This window comes from Lithobates pipiens, unplaced genomic scaffold (genome assembly GCF_037356315.1).
Source record: "Lithobates pipiens isolate NorthernLeopardFrog02 unplaced genomic scaffold, aLitPip1_a1.2 Scaffold_22, whole genome shotgun sequence".
NCBI classification, from domain to species: domain Eukaryota; kingdom Metazoa; phylum Chordata; class Amphibia; order Anura; family Ranidae; genus Lithobates; species Lithobates pipiens.
In genome coordinates, this window is record NW_027507784.1 from 80,645,788 (window position 1) to 80,665,174 (window position 19,387).

The 19,387-nt window shown below is 45.3% G+C and overlaps 1 protein-coding gene across 2 annotated transcripts in view; it reads right to left on the reverse strand.

Annotated features, from left to right (window-relative positions):
• The window catches only part of LOC143923858 (unconventional myosin-X-like), a 253,802-nt gene that overhangs the window by 32,413 nt on the left and 202,002 nt on the right, over window positions 1-19,387 (reverse strand). For both annotated transcript variants that reach the window (XM_077447780.1, XM_077447779.1), the window contains 8 exons: window positions 14,748-14,994; window positions 12,567-12,662; window positions 7,585-7,678; window positions 7,365-7,420; window positions 5,184-5,326; window positions 4,306-4,500; window positions 4,064-4,221; window positions 1,384-1,507 (listed from right to left, as the gene is read on the reverse strand). In XM_077447780.1, the coding sequence (XP_077303906.1) occupies window positions 1,384-1,507; window positions 4,064-4,221; window positions 4,306-4,500; window positions 5,184-5,326; window positions 7,365-7,420; window positions 7,585-7,678; window positions 12,567-12,662; window positions 14,748-14,994 (1,113 nt within the window). The remainder of the gene's footprint in view (window positions 1-1,383; window positions 1,508-4,063; window positions 4,222-4,305; window positions 4,501-5,183; window positions 5,327-7,364; window positions 7,421-7,584; window positions 7,679-12,566; window positions 12,663-14,747; window positions 14,995-19,387) is intronic.

The window sequence follows — 19,387 nt, forward strand, 5'->3', positions numbered from 1 at the left end:
CTTAGTCTGTAGGGTTCAATATTGAGTTGGTCCACCCTTTGCAGCTATAACAGCTTCAACTCTTTTGGGAAGGCTGTCCACAAGGTTTAGGAGTGTGTCTATGGGAATGTTTGACCATTCTTCCAGAAAAGCGCATTTGTGAGGTCAGGCACTGATGTTGGCCGAATAGGCCTGGCTTGCAGTCTCCACTCGAATTCATCCCAAAGGTGTTCCATCGAGCTGAGATGAGGACTCTGTGCAGGCCAGTCAAGTTCCTCCACCTCAAACTCGCTCATCCATGTCTTTATGGACCTTGCTTTGTGCACTGGTGCGCAGTCATGTTGGAACAGGGAGGGGCCATCCCCAAACCGCTCCCACAAAGTTGGGAGCATGAAATTGTCCAAAATGTCTTGGTATGCTGACGCCTTAAGTGTTTCCTTCATGGGAACTAAAGGGCGAAGCCCAACCCCTGAAAAACAAACCCACACCATAATACCCCCTCCACCAAATGATTTGGACCAGTGCACAAAGCAACGTCCCTATGATGTAGGTGCGCCCTGCAGGAGGAACAAAACTGTGTTGGGCCGAGCGCTGTTTAGCTATTCACTAAAAGCTTTAGTGTTTTAGGAATTAATACAAGGCTTCTTTTGATTAGCTGAGGTGGAGATACGTGTGGATGACGTCACAATCTCCAATTCAGCCAATCAGAGGAAGCCTTTTGGTCATTCATAAAATACAAAGCTTCCTATGAATGGCTCTGCAAAGGAATACATTGTATACTTTCATAAAATACAAAGCTTCCTTTGAATGGGCGAGCAGAGCTCAGCCCAACTCGACTTTGTTGTGGGTACAGTACAGGAAATCACAGGGAAAAGGAGCCTGGGACTCAACAATTGCCCAATTAGAAGGGGTACTTTTTTTTCCCCTGTCTGAACATTTTCATGGAGGAGGAAATGGACAATACAAAGGTCCTCAGGAACAAAAATAAATAAATCACAGATGGCAAGGAGCACAGTCAGGACCTTGAGGCTGGGTTCACATCTACGATGGATGCGGCTCGCTGTAGGGGTCTGGTGCGTCCCCGCTCTCCATTTCAGGGATGAATCGGGACAAATTTTGGGCTGAATTCAGCCTTGAAATGGACCAAAAGACACACAGGACTCCTGTGCAAGCCACTCCGGAGATATGTGAACCGGCTCCATTGAGAGCCGGTCACAATCTCCTGTCATGTGAATTGGTTGCGGGGAAACTCGCATCCAATTCGCAATAGTGTGAACCCAGCCTTATGGAGATCACTGCTGGAGTATCCAAGACCTTTAGAAAGCCATGGGCTGACTTTGTAAACTGGGGGAAAAAACAGTTCTAGATAAATCAGTGAATGACGTTGCAGACGAGGATACATACAACTGAGGCTGACGTCTCCATAGGGCAACGGAAGCAGAGGGGAGTGCAGGGGATGCTGGGTATATCTCAGGATGGGATTCCTCCTGTATGTCTGCTCTACAGCTTCACTGTTCAGGCTGTTCTCCTTAAAAAGAAAAAGAAAATGGTGATGCTCAAATGTAAAAGAAAATGTAACAACTTCTTGGTGATTGGAAGAGCCTACACAGATTATTTCATTTCTGACTGCCCAGCAGCAAATAATGTTGCAGACAAATGGCAACCAATCGCACACAGGACGCTGCATCACTGTGACTAGAACTAAATCCGGTAGTGTAAGATGGCTTCAGCTCTGCTCTTCACCAGCAGGAGAGGTCACCCTCCCCACCAACGAGTTTTGGCCACTAGTGGGCTTGTTGAGGCCCCAACATACATGCTTGTTCACTGTGCCAATGCACACATCTCTAAAGAGAGATTTCCACTGAAAACAATGTACTATATGTGGCTTATCCCATTGTGATTTCTGCAGCAGTTGTTCAGCAAGGATGCGTATTGTGCTATGAGAGACACATGATCACCTACAGGGAGGGAGCACCTACAAACTTGTATGATGAACATCTAGGGATTGATTTACTAAAGGCTAATAGACCAGCGGCAGCTGGTCCATTAGGGGCGGACGAGTGGGATCCCCCCTATCCATGTGTCCAGCCCCCTGATCTACATACAGGGCACCGGACGCATGGATTCCAATAGGGGGAGGGAGTTTGAAGCACGTTATTAGAGCCAGAGGCTCAAAAAATAATAGGCTTCAAAAAAAGTGTAGGCTCGGGTGCAGTGATCCCATCCAGTTGTGTGACAATAGCGAATAAATATTCGCTATCATTACTCTAATCCTCCTCCCGGCCAATCAGGAAGCGGGTCTGGAGACCCGTCACTCGATTGCCTGAAAGGACAGGCAATCCTATTGGACGCCTAGTAGGAGGAGGTGTGGGCCGCATGGCAGTAGCCGGCGTGCAGCAGAAACTACACAGGAGCTGCTGTCTGCTTCTCATAGGAGCCCGCAACCCGCCTGCTACCCACCGCCCATAAAAGCCCACAACCCAGGCACTGCCCGCTGCCCATAGGAGCACGCAACCTGACCGCTGCCTGCTGCCCATTGAATCCCGCCACCAATAGGAGCCTGCAAACCAGTCGGAGCCCACAACCCGCCTGCTGCCCGTAGGAGCCCGCAACCCGCAAGAGCCTGTCCACAACCGATGGTGTAAGTGCCGGGGGGGGCACACAACACAACACCAGCCGCCACTGGGATAGACTGACAGTGCACTCTGCAAAATGCAGTTGCTCCAGAGCTTACAGAAGGTAAAGCTTCACTTTGCAAAGAATACCCAATCACATGCAGAGAAAAAGAAAAATCTAATTTTTGCTTGCACATGATTGGATGATGGAAGTTAGCAGAGCTTCCCTTCATTTATTAAGTTCTGGAGCAAAATGTACTTTGCAAAGTGCACAGTCTATTTGCGTTTAGTAAATAAACCAGAATGTGCAACTGTATTAAACAAAACGCACACTGCCTTCTGCACGCTGAATGGTTTACTTGTGAAGTAACCTCCAGCCTGCCATAATCATGTCAAAACTGCCACAGTGATCCAATGATCATGAACCATGCAGGCTGGTTCCTGATCTTAGCAGAGATAGAAGCTGACAGCCCAGTTGGACAGATGACTATGCACAGTATTGGCTGATAGTGGTCAATGGAGAGACCCAGATCAATATTCCCTCAGCACCGGGCACCATGAAAGGGAGTATTATTAATCTGCAGATTACAGTCTAGAGGTAGTTAAAGTATATGTAAACTCTCACTTTGTAAAACAACCCATTCAGTTTAAAGCAGAGTTCCACCCAAAAGTGGAACTTCTGTTCGTAGTACTCCTCCCCCCCCCGATGCATTTCGGCACAGCCGCGGGTATTGTTGTCACCGCCCGGGCTCCCTCCTCCTCTTTCCCCAGCCACCGGGCAAGCGCATGCACAGTAGTGTTCCCGGCGTGACGCCATAAGGCAATACTGCCGGATTCCCTTATTTGCAGTGGAGGCGGCATGCACCCGACAGCTGATGGAAACATCAGCTGTGATGCTGACGTCGTTGGACTCCAGGACAGTTAAGTGTCCGATTATTAAAATTCAGCAGCTGAAGTATGTGCAGCTGCTGGCTTTTAATTTTTGCAGCGGTAGGCGGACCTCTGCTTTAAAGTAGAAATGAAAGGTAAATATGTATACATATAAACATTATAGATACCTTTTTCCCCTTTATATAAGTAATCACCTAAACTTCATTCTTAGCTGCATACTTAGCTCAGGGAGGAGAAACAGCAGTTCACTGATCTTCCCAATGAATAGCTGTGCAGGACAAGTTTGATCATTGGAGGAGAGCAGGACAATTTCCCAGTATAGCTAGAGAACTGACCATGGTATGCTCTCCTGCCTAGTGTGGTCAATTTTAATAGGCAAGCACAAAGGTAGCAATACAAAGAGAACAGGATACTTTCTCATACTAGCACATGGTACAGTCGTTACATATATGGAATAAGAAATGTTGGGTTTATATATTCTTTAAAAAGACCACTGACCACTGTGTACATATATATTTAATATAACATAGTTACCTAAATGCTCCTAAAACGAGAACATAAAATAAAGCTGTATTTACCTTGATATCTCGGATGAGCTGCTGCGTTGGGGTCTCTATCGGGGCCTTACTATCAATCACTCCCTGGATGGCGTTCGCCCATCTCATGGCCTCATTCAGCAGTTTGGTGTAGAGTCTATAGGAGTGTTTTCTTCCATAGACTACAATATTCCAATATCCTGCAATAGGAGGTCAGTGAAGGTTAGTGAGCCATATGATGACTTTACAACCGCAGTACTACCAAACACCACCACTTCCCATACCAGTTTCGCTGTGCGTTTTCTCATCCGCCTGCACCACAGAACACAAGCTGTTTAGAACTAAGGTCCCGAGCTTAGAGGCCGTCCTCTCCGATGTTTTGTAATAGTCCAAAGAATTTCGGGTCAGCACAAACCAGCGCCGCTTTAGTTTCAGAGAGGCCATTTTGTTGCTGTTCTGGACCTCTTTATGCAGCCAACCTAAAAGAGACACACACAGAGAATACATTTTATTTATGAGGACAGTGTCAGGGCTGATTTAACTGTACTTCTGTCTCATCCTGATTTAATGGTTTCTGACAGACAGCAGGGCATACAAAGAGGTCATTTTCACCATGGCCAGCTATAGATGGGGGCAGTGGTGTCTTTTTTGCATCACTGTTGTGTATATTGGTCAGGCAATGCACTGACACCTTCGCAGCCATTGAGCTACATGCTGGGTGCTCAGTATGCTCCTGTACCTTTAAGAAGGGGTGGCTCCCCTTCACTCCACCTGTCCTCACCTATCCATCAGGATGCATGTGCCTCCACTGTGGGGACAGTTATAAGTTAGTATTAGGTACCACAGATACCAGGGTGCCGTGGCTTTGCTCTGTGGCTTACGCATGCATTTGCAAATGTGTGCAGACTAAAGCCCTGCTTTTAAACGCATACTGTTAGATACGTTTAATTGGATGTCTGCGAGCTGGTCGGTAAGGAAGCTTGGTTTTTTTCCCTTGGATTTATCCTTGGCGCTGTTTATATCTTATGTAGCCTTCCAATGCTGCTTACTGCTATGACCAGCTAAAGATGAGGGCAAGTGGCGTCTTTTTTTGTATCACGGTCATTTTCACCATAGCCAGGTAGTATAATTGGTGGGAAGAGGCAGTAGTGGGGGGACACACCTCTGACAAGGAACTCTTGGCCATCCACCTTGGCCTCTCCTCGTGGTTTCTGTAGCAATGAGATCCAGTGGTGCATCTCCTCCGCAATGTCCGTGTTGCAGTGAATGACGCGGTTTGCAGTGATAATCACAAAGGAGTTGGGTCTATAGGAGAATGAGAGGCAAAAAATAAATAAAATACATGTATATGATGCTCTTGGGAAATAAAGAAAACAAAAACATCAATGCAAAAATCATAAAAAATTATTATTAAAGAGGAAGTAAACCCGATGGGTTTTACTTCCTCTTTTGCTCCCCACAAGGCCTGCAAATGCATTGCAAAACCTGAAAACAAAGCCCGCGCTGTCCCCTGTGCAGGCCACGTCCATCTTCGCCCCTTTTCCTTCCGGAGCTGCGGACTCTGGCCTGAGCCGCGTGACGTCACTCCCGCGCATGTGCATGGGAGCCGTCAGCCACGGCACATGTTGGGAGAAGAAACGGCACGGTGGTCCATTTCCTCACAACGCATGCGCCGATGACGACATTGGCGCACTACAAGTGAATTACATCCTAAACAGCACATGTTTAAGAGATATTTCCACTACTTATAGTTAAGCCTTATTTTAGACTTGCCTATAGGTAAATGTCACACAAAAGGGTTTACAACCACTTTAAAGTGGTTGTAAACCCTTACAAACCACTTTGACCTACAGGTAAGCCTAGATTAAGGCTTACCTGTAGGTCCAAAAAATATCTCCTAAACCTATACGGTTTAGGAGATATTTACCTGGAGACAGTCACCGCTGTCTATGGCGCAGGCGCACTGGGCAAGCCGCAGATCGCGGCGATATGCCACGAGTGTCGGCTCCCGTGCGCATGCGCGGGAGTGATGTCATCGGTGCTCCGGCGAATCACAGTGCCGGAGCAGCGAGACCCACCAAGAAGACGCTCAGAACTACAGGGGACAGCGGTGACTTCGCTGGCTCCTGTGTCAGGTAGGTGACACATAATGGACTACTATGCGATGCATAGTAGTCTATTATGCTTTACCTTTGCAGGGAATCAAAGAGGAAGTAAACTCATCAGGGTTTACTTCCTCCTTAAGGGACCACTACTTTATTTAATAAAGTAAATCAACCCCTTAGTCCCTTGTTGGATGCAGGCGCTCAGGGCTGTACATATGCGACAGGGGAATAAAAAGATGAAAAACCCCTGTTGGAAACGTGACGCGACACATTCAAGTCAAAGGCGTTGTGGCGCAACCATGTGCAACGCACGTAGCCGCAGCACGGTGGTGCAGCCCTTTGAAGGCTTAAGGTCCTTTCACACCGAACGCACTTGGATGCATTTTGAACTGCAATCCAACTGCACAGACAGCCCAAAATCAAGGTAATCCTATGGGCATAGTTTACATCAATGCAGTGCAGCGCAGTTAAAGAAAAGTAGAGCATTTTTCTGAGCCGCAAAACAGGCCAACGATGCACTTCAATTGCACTGCACCATGCCTCTTTAAGCCAAGAAAGCCAAGCCCAAAAAAACATATCGAAAAGTGCACTGCAAACACAGCACAAAATGCATGTAAAGTGTGCACCAATTGCATGTCTAGCACGCTTCAAACGCATATAAACATGCAGCCCTAAGGGCCCATTCACACCAGAAACTGCACGTTTTTGACTGCATCTTTACATGCATTTGAAGTGCGCTTGAATGTGTTTTGCAGTGCATTTTTCTATACGTTTTTGGGCTTGGCTTTCTTGGCTTAAGGGAATCTGGAGCAGTGCAGATACTGTGCGTTTAAAGCTCGTTTGTAGTGTGTTCCCTGCATTTTCGGTGCAGAAAATTGCGCCGTGCTGCACTGCAATGATGTGAACTGTGCCCATAGGATTACTTCGATTTTGGGATGTCTATGCAGTTGGAGTGCAGTTCAAAATGCATCCAACTGCGTTCGGTATAAAAGGGCCCTGAAACAGCAGGTGAGGGGGCATATCACCTCTCAACCAACCAGCAACTGCCCTCTGAAAAGCTTTTTAGAGGGGTGGCGAGGGCTGCTGCATGCGAGAACGAGCCTTGAGAGCTAAATTGCACAGTGCATATAAAACATTTTATGGAAATGGATCATTATACAACGGCTAACAGATGACAAGCACTGTGATCACTCTAATGCTCATGATATAGAATAGTGACAGTACACAATGCACATTACCTGTCCGGACAGTCGGATGCGCAGACAGAATCAATGAGCCCGACGTCCAGCGTTCCCTGCAGGAAACAAAGAAGATTGTTCGTCTTTCACAGTAATGCAGAACAGATTAGCGGGAAATGGCTGTAACGTGGGTAGGAGAGATCGCCGTCCTGTCTGGGAAAGGGGGCAGGAATTCTGTCCGCGGGAACTGAAACTCCTGACTCATAGAGCAGACACTCACCACAGCATTCTTGGGGTTGGCTTGCTCATCCCTCATATCTCGCAGCTGTTGGGCGGTCGCCATGTGAACTCGGCTCAGAACATTGAACCAGCCGCTGAAAATTGGGTGGCGGGGGACAAATAAATGCACGTTAGTAAAGAAGGTCACTTAAAAAAAAAAAAGCCAAAAACACAACAATAGAATGATGAAAGGCCTATTATAAGAAAGTAACAAAACCATGCAATATTCAGCTTCAATCCAGATATTTCCCCCGGCAGTACATTTTTAAGCCCCTACAGATCCTCAGTTTAATGGCCAGTATCATTCAACCCACTTCCTCTGAGCCCAAGATTGTCCATGGACCCGCTACTAGCCTGTGATTGGATAATGAAAGGAGAAGCAGCACAGTAATGAGCTCATCTCTCTGTCACTCTGCTTCTTCCCCCTACCAGCATGCTTCTTGTCAGCACAAATGAACTGAGTGGCTCCTTGTACTGCTTGTTCCTCTCACAATCCAGCCCTGCTGTATAGGGACTGCAAGCGTTAGTCTGGCATCATTAGTCACTGTATACAGTATTCCTAAAGCAGAAGGAAAGCCTACTTTAACCGCTTGCCGACCAGCTGCCGTCGTCATACTGCAGCAGGTTGGTACGGCTGCTCAAATCTCTGTAGGTATATGTCGGCTGCTTTAAGAGCGATGGGGGGGGCAACAGCGTCACAACGCCGGAGCCATTGTGCATTACTGCGATGTCCACCAGCCACCCGTGATCGCTCCACAGAGAGCCAGAACCAGGGGTCTGTCAAACAGATCCCCATTCTGACAGGGGAGGAGAGACAGATCTGCTGTTCCTAGTGATCAGGAACAGCAATGTCTCTCCTCCTCTAGTCAGTCCCCTCCCATTACAGTTAGAAACACCTCCCTAGTGAAGACTTAACCCCTTGATCGCCCCCTAGTATTAAGCCCTTCCCTAGTGGTTATCACTAAGCCAGTGACATTTAATCAGTGGCTATTTTTATCTCTGATCGCTGTATAAATGTCACTGGTTCCATAACAAAAAAAAAAAAAGTGTCAATCCGATCTGTCCGACGCAATGTTGCGGTCACGCTAAAGATTGCAAATCGATGCCATTACTTGCAAAAAATAAAATAAAATAAATAATTATATATATATATATATATATATATATATATAATCATATATCATATATCATATATCATATATCTATCCCCTATTTTGTAGACTCTTGTGAAAACCAGTCAATATACGCTTATTGCGATTTCTTTGTTTACCAAAAATATGTAGAAGAATACATATTGGCCTAAACCAATGAAGAAATTCGTTTTTTTAAATTGTTTTGGGATATTTATTATAGCAAAATGTTTATAGCGTAAAAAATAAAAACCACAGAGGTTATCAAATACCACCAAAAGAAAGCTCAATTTGTGGAAAAAAAAGGACATATGTTTTGTTTGGGTACAACGTCGCAGGAGCACGCAATTGTTAGTTAAAAGGACATGGTGCCATATCGCAAAAAATGGCCTGGTCATTAAGGGGGTAAATCTTTCCGGTCCTTAAGTGATTAACCACTTGAGTTTTGGAAGGTTTTACCACCTTCATGTCCAGGCTATTTTTCGCTATTCAGCAGTGCGCTATTTTGATTGGCAATTGCGCAGTCGTGCAACACTATATCCAAGCAAAATTTAGATTATTTTTTTCACACAAAATACGCTTTTTTGTGGTATTTGATCACCACTGAAAAACAAACCAAAAAAAAAAAAAAAAAATCAATATTTTTTACTTTCTGCTACAAAACATAACAAAAATAAATAAAAAAATTTTAAAATCTAATTTCTCTTGGCCAAAATGTATTCTGCTACATGTCTGATAAAAAAAAATCCCAATAAAGTGTATATTGATTGGTTTATGTGAAAGTTATAGCACCTACAAGCTATGGTATATACTGGAATTTTTTTTTTAATTAATACTACTAATGGTGTTGATCAGCGATCTTTTGAGACTGCAATAGTGCAGCGGACAATCTGACACAAACTGACACTGGAGGGGAACGCCCTAACTGCCACTGACATCACCAATGACACCAATACAGTGATCAGTGATGACACTATACACCAGTGATGGTGAACCTTGGCACCCCAGATGTTTTGGAACTACATTTCCCATGATGCTCAACTACACTGCAGATTGCCTGAGCATCATGGGAAATGTAGTTTCAAAACATCTGGGGTGCCAAGGTTTGCCATCACTGCTATACACGCTCAGTAATAAAAAAAGGCTGGAAAGGGGTTAACATCTAGGGAAATCAAGGGGTTAAATGTGTGCCTAACAACGTGTAATGTGTAAAGTGTGCTGCTTTTACTAATAGATCTCTTCGTTTCTCATCTCTGAGCAGAACACCCTTTTCCATGCGGCCACTGAATCTTCAAGGTGCATTTAAGGTGGTCAGATGAGACTTAAATTGAATGATTTGGCCTCAACACTAAGCGATATGTGGTGATCATTTTTCCAACTCCGTGATTCTGTTTTTGATTTATTTTTTGACATGTTGGTGTTCTTTCACTTGAATGTTAAGTTGCACTAGTTACGGGTAGGCAACCTCGGCCCTCCAGGTGCTTTGAAACTACAAGTCCCATACGACATTGCAAGACCCTGACAATCACAGGAATGACTCCTAGAGACAGAGGCATGATGGGATTTGTAGTTTCAGCACAGCTGGAGTGCCGAGGTTTCCTACCCCTGCATACCTAAGTAAATACAGCTGGCTAAAACAAAAACCACCTGTCTTCATATCAGGCTGCAAAGCAACAAAATGTGATTATTTGAAAGGGGGTGATTATTTTCTATACCCACTGTATATATCATTTTTCTTTGACTGGGATCTGTCTCCTGGTGGTCTCTCAGGATATTGTTATACACTTTGTACGACGTTTATGCTACCTGTGCTGTCCTATTATATTTGGTCATTGCACCTGTTAATTATTGTCAATTTTATGACAAAAAAACAAATAAAAAAAAAAGTCAAAACAAAAATGTTTAAAAAAAGAAAAAGAAAAATGTGTTGGCAGAAGTCATTAACAGACCTTCTTTTCTGCATGAATGCGTTGGTACTTAGTGCACCGCTCACAGGTTGGGGAGGAGGATGGGGACAGAGCAGGGCATTTGTCAGTGATAGGTCCCCTCGCCTTCTCATTCCCCATTGGCACTGCTCTCTCCAGGCTGCTACTTAGAGCCCAGGGTGGGTGCACAGTGGCCAGGCCGCAGGCGGCCTGCCTGTGTGCTAGCTGGAAGCTTGGACAGCTTTTCTCATCTCAGCAGAGCACAGCTATGCCGGTCTATAGAGACATGTGAGAGGTACAAAAGTACCAGCCGCCGCTCCGCCCCTTTTGCCCAGAGATCTGTGCTTGGAGATATGGGGGTGGGATGGCCTTTTTAACCGTTAAACGCGATCATAATCCAGTGGTATGTGGAACATTGGTGCAGTGTGTGGGGAAAAGGGCGGTCATCAGAAAATTCTGAGCCCCTTACACAGCTTTAGGCCTGGGCCTGACCAACTTACATCAGTATTTACCCCTAATATTAGGGTGTGCAAAGTTCCCTCCCTTACATCAGGGTTCCCAGAGTCTTCCCTCATCCCAAGAGTCCCCGCTCCTTTAAATCGGGGTCCCTAGAGTTCGCCCTTACATCAGAGATCCCACTTTCATTAGGGTCTGCAAAGTATCCCCATATATTAGAATCCCAAAGTACCCCCTTACATTGGTGTCCAAATAGCTCCCCCTAACATCAGGATCCCTAGTGTCCCCCCTTACATCAGAGTCCCCCTTTCATTAGGATGCCCAAAGCCAGCCCCTTACATCAGGGTCCCTAGAGCCCATTCCCTTTAATTAGGGTCCCGAGAGTTAGAAGGGAAGAGCAGAGTGGGGTAAGGAGAGTGAAAAGACTAGTGGAAGGGGAGGAGGGAGTATTGTGAAGACCCCAGCTTACATCACAATCCATTTCTTCTCATTCCAGCAGTCGGGTATAGGAAAAGTGGAAGCTTCACAGCCAGCGAGCCAATGAGGAGAGAGAGGGGACGGGGCTGAGCCGAAGCTGTGTGTGTAAATGGAGACACAGAGACTCCACTTGGGAGCCTGCCCCCATAGCAAGCTGCTAGCTTTGGGGGTATTCAGCAGGAAGGAGGGGCCAGGAGCACCGGTGGAGGACCCGGGAAGAGAAGGATCAGGGCTGCTCTATGCAAAACCATTGCACAGAGGAGGTAAGTATAAAACATGTTTATTATTATTATTTTTTTTTAAATCTGCCTTTAAAATTGCTTTAATTTCCTAAAAACCTTTAATATATTATTGAAAGAAAATTTGTATTTTTTTTTAAGCTTAAGATGTACTTTAAATGTGGTATACCAGGACGGACATAGCATGGGAATTCAAAGCCACTTAAAAACACTTGTGTACAAGCATGGCACTATTTAATCACTAGAGGTACACTTTAAAAATAGATGATAAAGTACTTTACTGTCAGAGCAGTAAGGATGTGGGAATTCACTTCCACAATCGATGGTGTCAGCATGAAGTATTGAGAATTTTATAAAAGCTTGTGGACGTGTATCTTAGCGAGCACAGTATACAGGGATAAGGGAAAAGATTGGTAAGGGACTAGTTGGACTGGTGTCTTTATTCAACCTTACCAACTATGTAACTATATGACTTTGAGGCTGCATTCACACTTGAGTGTTTTCAAAGTTGTGATTTTTTACTGCGTTTTTTTTTTTTTCAGGTCACCAATGTAAAAAGGCAGAAAAACACCTGTAATCTGCTCCTGTTTTTTTTTTTTTGAGCTTAGGGCGTTTTTTCTTCACGCTCAGATGTGAACAGGTGCCATTGAAATGAATGGGATTTTGCTTGTTGGGCGTTTTTCAGGTGTTTTTTTTCTGGCATTTTATGAGCTGAAAACGCTCAGGTGTGAATGCAGCCTGAAGGATTCTCCTCACCTTGCATCTTCTGGAGTCTCTGCCACAATGTGATACGTCCTCTCTTCCGTCACAACATCCAAAGCATTCTCCTTCTCGTGTATATCAATGATGGCTCTGAAGGACGTAACAAATATGGTTGATATGATGCTATCTTTGCACTTAGCATACAAGCTACAGGACCTCTTATACATATAGCCCCTACTGGGTGAGAAATAAAATGAATCCATAGAAAAATGTATATTGAAGGAAGTTGAGCAAGATAGTAAATTTAATCTAGAATTCTGTATTGCTTATAGTAATTTTAAAGTGGTTGTAAACCCTTACAACACACTTTGACCTACAGGTAAGCCTAGATTAAGGCTTACCTGTAGGTCCAAGAAATATCTCGTAAACCTACACGGTTTAGGAGATATTTGCCGAAAGGCAGGCACCGCTGTAGACAGTGGCGTGCAGGCGCACTGAGCGCGGCACCCGTCAACGGTGATATGCTGCGCGTGGCGGCTCCCGTGTGCATGCGCGGGAGTGACGTCACGCGGCTTCGCCGAATGACAGCGGCGGAGCGGCGAGACCCACCGAGAAGATGGATGCGCCGGACTACAGGGGACAGCGGTGACTTCGCTGGCTCCTGTGTCAGGTAAGGGACAGATAATGGGCTACTATGCGATGCATAATAGTCCATTATGCTTTACCTTTGCAGGGAATGAAAGAGGAAGTAAACCCATCGGGGTTTACTTCCTCTTTAAAGAATGAGCATTAAAATTAAGCATGTATTGTGCTTTAGTGAATTTGAGCCACTGGGATTTCTGCAACCCAATAACTATGTATCTTTTAGAATCTAGTTTTATTTGACAATAGCTTTAAAAAGCTCAGAAGAATTTTAGACACAGTCCGAAATCTTAATTTTATTACATAACATACTTAGTATTGTAATGCTTAATAGCTAAAGCAGATCATAGTCGGTTTGAATCTCGGCCAGTTCAGCCGGGACCAGCCGAGATTAGAACCATGTATGAGGAGGCTGAATGCACCCAATTTGATCGATCGACTTGGGTACAACCAGCCTGTTGGGTTTTACATACGATTATTGCTAGTGGCTATTATCGTCACTAGCAGTAATCACTGTGTTTTCCCGGTGGGGTCGGCTCCCAACTCCCCACCCCCGCCAGGAGAACACAATAGCTCTGGATCTGGGAGTGATGTTCTTGTCTGCAACTCAGTGATTGGAAGAATGAAAATTGCTTGCTACATCTATGGCAGACTTTAGTTCAACTTTAAAAAAAAAAATATAAATGCACATTTTTAAAAGGGAAAAAAAAAATATGGGCATTTATTATCTTTCACAGGATCTTGCAAAGTATTGCACCTGTGATAATTGGATCAAGGGTGCAATGCCAGATTCTTGCAGGACTCTTCTCCCAGCTCTCTGTCTGAGGTAAGGGTTGCTGGAAGGTGTATCAATGGACTATAAGGGCCGGTTCACACAGCGAGCCGCGGCGAGGCGTCTCCGACTTACCTCGTCGCGACTTGCGGGGAGCTCAGCGGCGACTTGCAGAGGACTTCTGCATAGAAGTCAATGCAAGTCACCCCCGAAGTCGCCCCGAAGTAGTACAGGAACCTTTTTTCTGAGTCGGAGCGACTCGAGTCGCTCCTCTCAGAACGGTTCCATAGTACTGAATGGGGGCGACTTGCGGGAGCGAGGCGAGGCGAGCTGTGTCGCCTCGCCTCGCCGTGTGAACCGGCCCTAAGTGTGCTAAAGTCTGCTATTGGCCAATGACTATCCACTCCCGCCCCCCTTCACAGCCCAGCATTACAGTGAGTGCTGAAGGAGCAGAGAGCCGCAGTCTTCACTGAAGACTGAGAACTGAGCGATCAGCAGTTTTTGATTGCTCGGTTCTCAACCATTGAGGCGGCGGGGGACAGTTGCAGCATTGAACCAATACTGCATCCACCAGGGTGAGTATGACTTTTTATTTTTTTTATTTTTTTTAATTCCCGCACTTTTCTTTTAAGGCTACAGCTGGACCACAGATTTATAATATGAAAGATCAAAACTTTTTTTTAATTAATGTCTGCAAGCTAAAGGTTTGATTGCCCAAATCACAACCCACCATTTGTTGTTTAGGCTTAACAAGCCTACACCAAAATGAAGAGAAAAAAAGACCAATTGTGGAGCATTCTGAACAAAGAACTGACACTCACTTGGCTGTTCGGACATCGATGGTTCCTCTCAGCCGCTCCTCACTGTCATTCTCAAAATACATCAGCTTGGACTCTCTCAGCACAAACCAGCGTCTCTTCCAGTTGCGTCGCGACAGCGTGGACATACCACCTCCTTTCTTATACAGCCATCCAGATTTCAGAGCTTCTTGTTTGGTACGGAACCACATGAAGGTCTCATCCTTCAGAACGCACCATCGCCTTCTCCACAAGTTCATTAAGCCTCCAGCTGCAAGGATTAACAGTATCTTTAGCTTCGGAAAGGGTCTGTAAGGGGCTATCCTAGCCAAAAATTATATTTCAGGTTTGGGAAGATGCAGCAGATGGAATCGCCACAGCTTTGAAATCTCTTGGTGGGCACCAATAGTAAGCGATCTACACCAGTCCCAAAGTCCGCCTACCTGGAATAGCCATTATGATGGAGTCTTGCAAATATTAAAAAGACATCTGATTTTTTTTAAGCCCAACCAGTGAAATCTACAAGGTTGCATCAGCTGCTGGCATCTTATAAACCAGGGGTGTTAAATTAAAGTTCAGTTTGTAACATTTTCTTCTGGCAGAGGTCCAAATCTCATGTTTGTGCTAGAAAACCTCACAGCCCCCTTTTACATCACAGTCCCCCCTGAACATGACTGTCCGCAGCCACCCCATCACATCCTTTCTCAACATCACTGCTCCCCCTTTACATCAGTGTCCACATTTCCCCCCCCCCCTTTAAAGCAGTCCAACAGTGTCCCAGTTCCCATATCACAGTACCCCCTTTACACATCACAGTACCCCTTTACACAGTGCCCCTTTACACATCATATTGTCCCTTGCAGTCATAGCCCCCCTCTCATCACAGCCCCCCTTTCATCATTCAGCCTCCCCTGCACAGTCCTACCAGGGCAGAGGCACAACAGCTGAGTGTTCTCTCTGTTTCTGGTCTCCCGCCCCTGGCCCCCGCTATCAACCTGACAGCAGACAGGGGCCAGAGGTGCTGAATCTTGAGACAGAGGGCGAGTGCTGCCCAACTTAATACAATAACAAACAAGCAATTACAAAATCCTGTTCTCTGTCCTGATATGCAGCACCTCCTGCCTCGCCTGCTGTAAGTATGCTAGTGGCAGCAAGGCGGGAGAACAGAGACAGAGAGAGGGCACCAAAGCTGGTAAGTGGCATGACAGGACTGTTGCGCAGTCTGGGTCAGAACCACAGTTTGCCATTTAGTGAACCCCCGTTATAAACCTTGGGTACTCAATGCCAAGATGTCCTCAACATACTTCTGGTTCTGTGCTGAAATTAAAATATCAAGAATTCTGCTAAAGCAGGGTTATTTTGGATGTTCCCAATTAAGTTTGCACCAATACCATTTTTTTAGGACTGAGTACAAGTACCAATACTTTTTTTTAATGTCATGTGACAGTGGCACTTGTCAGTATTTTTATTACAATTTAGGACACGGGGGGGACAGGAGGAGACAGAGATCTGGGAAGGACACAGGGGGACCTAGAGGAGGACATGAGGGGACCGGATGAGTAGCCAGAGACCCGCGAAGGACGCAGGGGGACCCGGAGGATAAAACAGATCGGGACACAGAGGAGGATACGGAGAGCCAGGGAGGACGCAGGGGGACCCAGAGGAGGACACAGGGGTGATCAGTGCGGCCAGTTACAGAGGAGGAGAAATGACTGTCAGAAAATCTATACAGGGAGATCAGTGCATGTAACTCCCCCCACCGCCGCACCGATCACCCCTGAGGCTGCCCAAGTATCGGGTCAAGCATCGGAGCATTTTGCGCGAGTACAAGTACTCGTGCAAATGCTCGGTATCGGCACCGATACCAATACTAGTATCTGTATCGGTACAACCCTATTCCCAATGCTTACGTTGAATTCTTCAGAATAGAATATTAATATTAAGCCTACAAAAGGGAGGATGGAAACCCGTTATAATTGCAGCGGCATACGCTCAAACCTGGGGAAAAAAGTATCTCTTCACCAAAATCTCTGAGCAGCACAAGAAAACTTTCCAGCAAATGCCAAAAATTGTTTCCTGCGGACTGACCATTTTAAAGGTGACGGTAAATTCCCCAAAACTGCGTATGACTTGAGCACCTGACTGTTGTGCAAGTAGTTTGTAAGGAGTCTTAAGCGAAGCAACCAGAGCTTGCAATTCTGCAGTATTATGATAACAGGCCCATAGCTAAAGGGAACCTTGGGCGAAGGGCTAGCATGACTGGGGACAGCTGTGGGGTGAGTACCAGGTTGTTACAATGGGAAGTGAGGTAGGAAAACGTGAGGGGGGAGTGCTGGTCATTGGTCAGGGGGAGGAAAGGTCGGAGTTCATTTTGGTTTAAATATTGTTTAGTTTAAATATTGTTTATTTCGTTTTCCACATTTACAAAAAGACAGTAAAAAATATTCCTTATACATACTTTTAGAAATCACTTTGTTTAACATTCATGTTATTTCAATATTTTCATCATTCACATAAAAACAGACAGTAAAAACAAATACACATTGGGTACCTGACCGGATCGATCCTAAATATCCCGAGAAGGGAAGAAGGAAAAAAAAAAAGAAAAAAAAAAAAAAAAAAGTTCATTTTGACCGCTGCAGAGGGAGGGGTTTAATTCATTCAGGAGCAGCAGAGAAAGGGAGAAGATATAGGTAGGGTTTTTTCCCACCCACCCTCCCTGTTTGGTTGTGGGTTATATGGGTATGGGTCTCTGGTTTGGGAAAGTGGAAGGTAAACAGGATATGGCGTGGGGATGGGTTGGACCTATCTCGGTATGGGTACCCTCCCTAGATGGAAATAATGGGCTACCGATCTTCGGGCTGCAGTGGCAAGAAGGTGCCACGAGTTCGTCCCTGTGCTAGTGGGCTCACGGCTAGGGGCCAGGATGCTGAGATGGTGGTGGTGCAGCCGATGCGGTAGATATACCTTCCTTCTCGAACCTTAGACAGAACAGTAGTTTAAAAGTTGGGTTTATATAGGTGCTATATGTAAAATATAACAGTTATCATTGGAAAACATGGGGTATGACTTGAACATCAAAGTCGCATGACAAGTCGCACAGACATAAATGTTGGAAGAATTGTCGTGATAGGCTCTCGAAAGCATTGTACCAACGTTCAGATCATTGTACGATCACTCCGAAAGTCATCCAAATTTCTGATCATGTGTACTAGGCATTAGTCTGTGGGGAATTCTTCACACGCTATGAGAGACACAAGATGATCACATGTTCTAGAGGTGAATCTCACAAGGGCATGGAGCCCGTTTATTGGGGAAGGGGGGGAGGGGAGGGTTAACAATGAGTAGTGCTTATACAACCCACTCACTTTTGATCTCAGAACTGTCCAGTTTTGGGAGGAGTGAAAGCCCATTATATGTTTTTAGCAAAGATGTGGGAAAACGATGGGCCTCCCAAATTATAACTGGGAGGGGGGGAAATTTCTGCTCCACAGATCAGCTAATCAGAAGTGTGTTTTGTTCTCTAAAATGAGAAAAATGACAGCAGGACATTAATTAGTTAATAAAGAGGACATATTTCTTGATTCTACTTCTTAGGAGTTCTGGCTATAGTAGGGAAGTGCTCGTTTTCCAATCTTGTCTTTTTTTTAAAGTCCAAGATCCAGACATTTCTTGTTTTTGGGTCATCTGTGATGATCAGGGCCTTGCCTTGAACCGAGTCCATATTTTGGGAATGTATATTCTAGTTAATACAGGTATCCTTGGCCTCCTAGGGGACTCTATGTGAAAATATACTTTCGGGGCACTAACAATGTCACGACTCTAGAGTCTGCCTATAAGGTTCTGACTAGGTGGCATATGGTACTGACCAAACTCGCTCACATAATCCCTGGACATTCTGGTTCATGTATTAGGGGCTGCAAAGCAGGGAGAGATGTCCTCCATACGTGGAGGACCTGTCCGATGCTAGGTCGTTTTTGCTCTAAAGTGTTCAATCTCCTTTGCAAATTATTTGGCGTTCATTTACCTAAAAACCCATGGTTCGCCCTCCTACACTTCAAATCTCAAAATATCACCTAAAATCCATTCAAATTGGCACATTATGTACTCTTGACCTCTAAATTGACCATCCCTAAAGCTTAGAGGAAGCAGTTTACTTCTCTGAAGTTGAAACCAGGTTGGATGGTTTTTATATTAGTGCACATTTGGCAAACACCATTACCAACAACCATAAGAAATTCAACAAGATCTGGAACCCTTGGGTTGCCTACCGTCACCCTCAACTTCTTCCGAGATGTATGCCCCTCTTCCCCTCTTATCTCACTGCCAACCTCCCTCTCCTTCCCTCTCTCCTCCTATACGAACCTTACCCTCTCTTTCCTGTTCCTTCTCCTCACCCCACCCCCCCCCCCCCTTTTATTTTTTACGTCTACTTTCTCTTTCTTCATCCCCTCCCCCCCACTCCCTTTTTTCCCTCCTCTTTTCTACTCCATCTTGGCTGACCATCTTGGTACTCTTGTCCCATATAGACGAGGTTACTTTTGATATCAACACTTTGTCTACTGATTCGTTATTCTTCTCGTTGACCCAAGATATGCTCCAGAAACAATGTCACATCTTCACTGATCAATTTATAGTGCCTATTGGATACCAGTTTGCAGTTG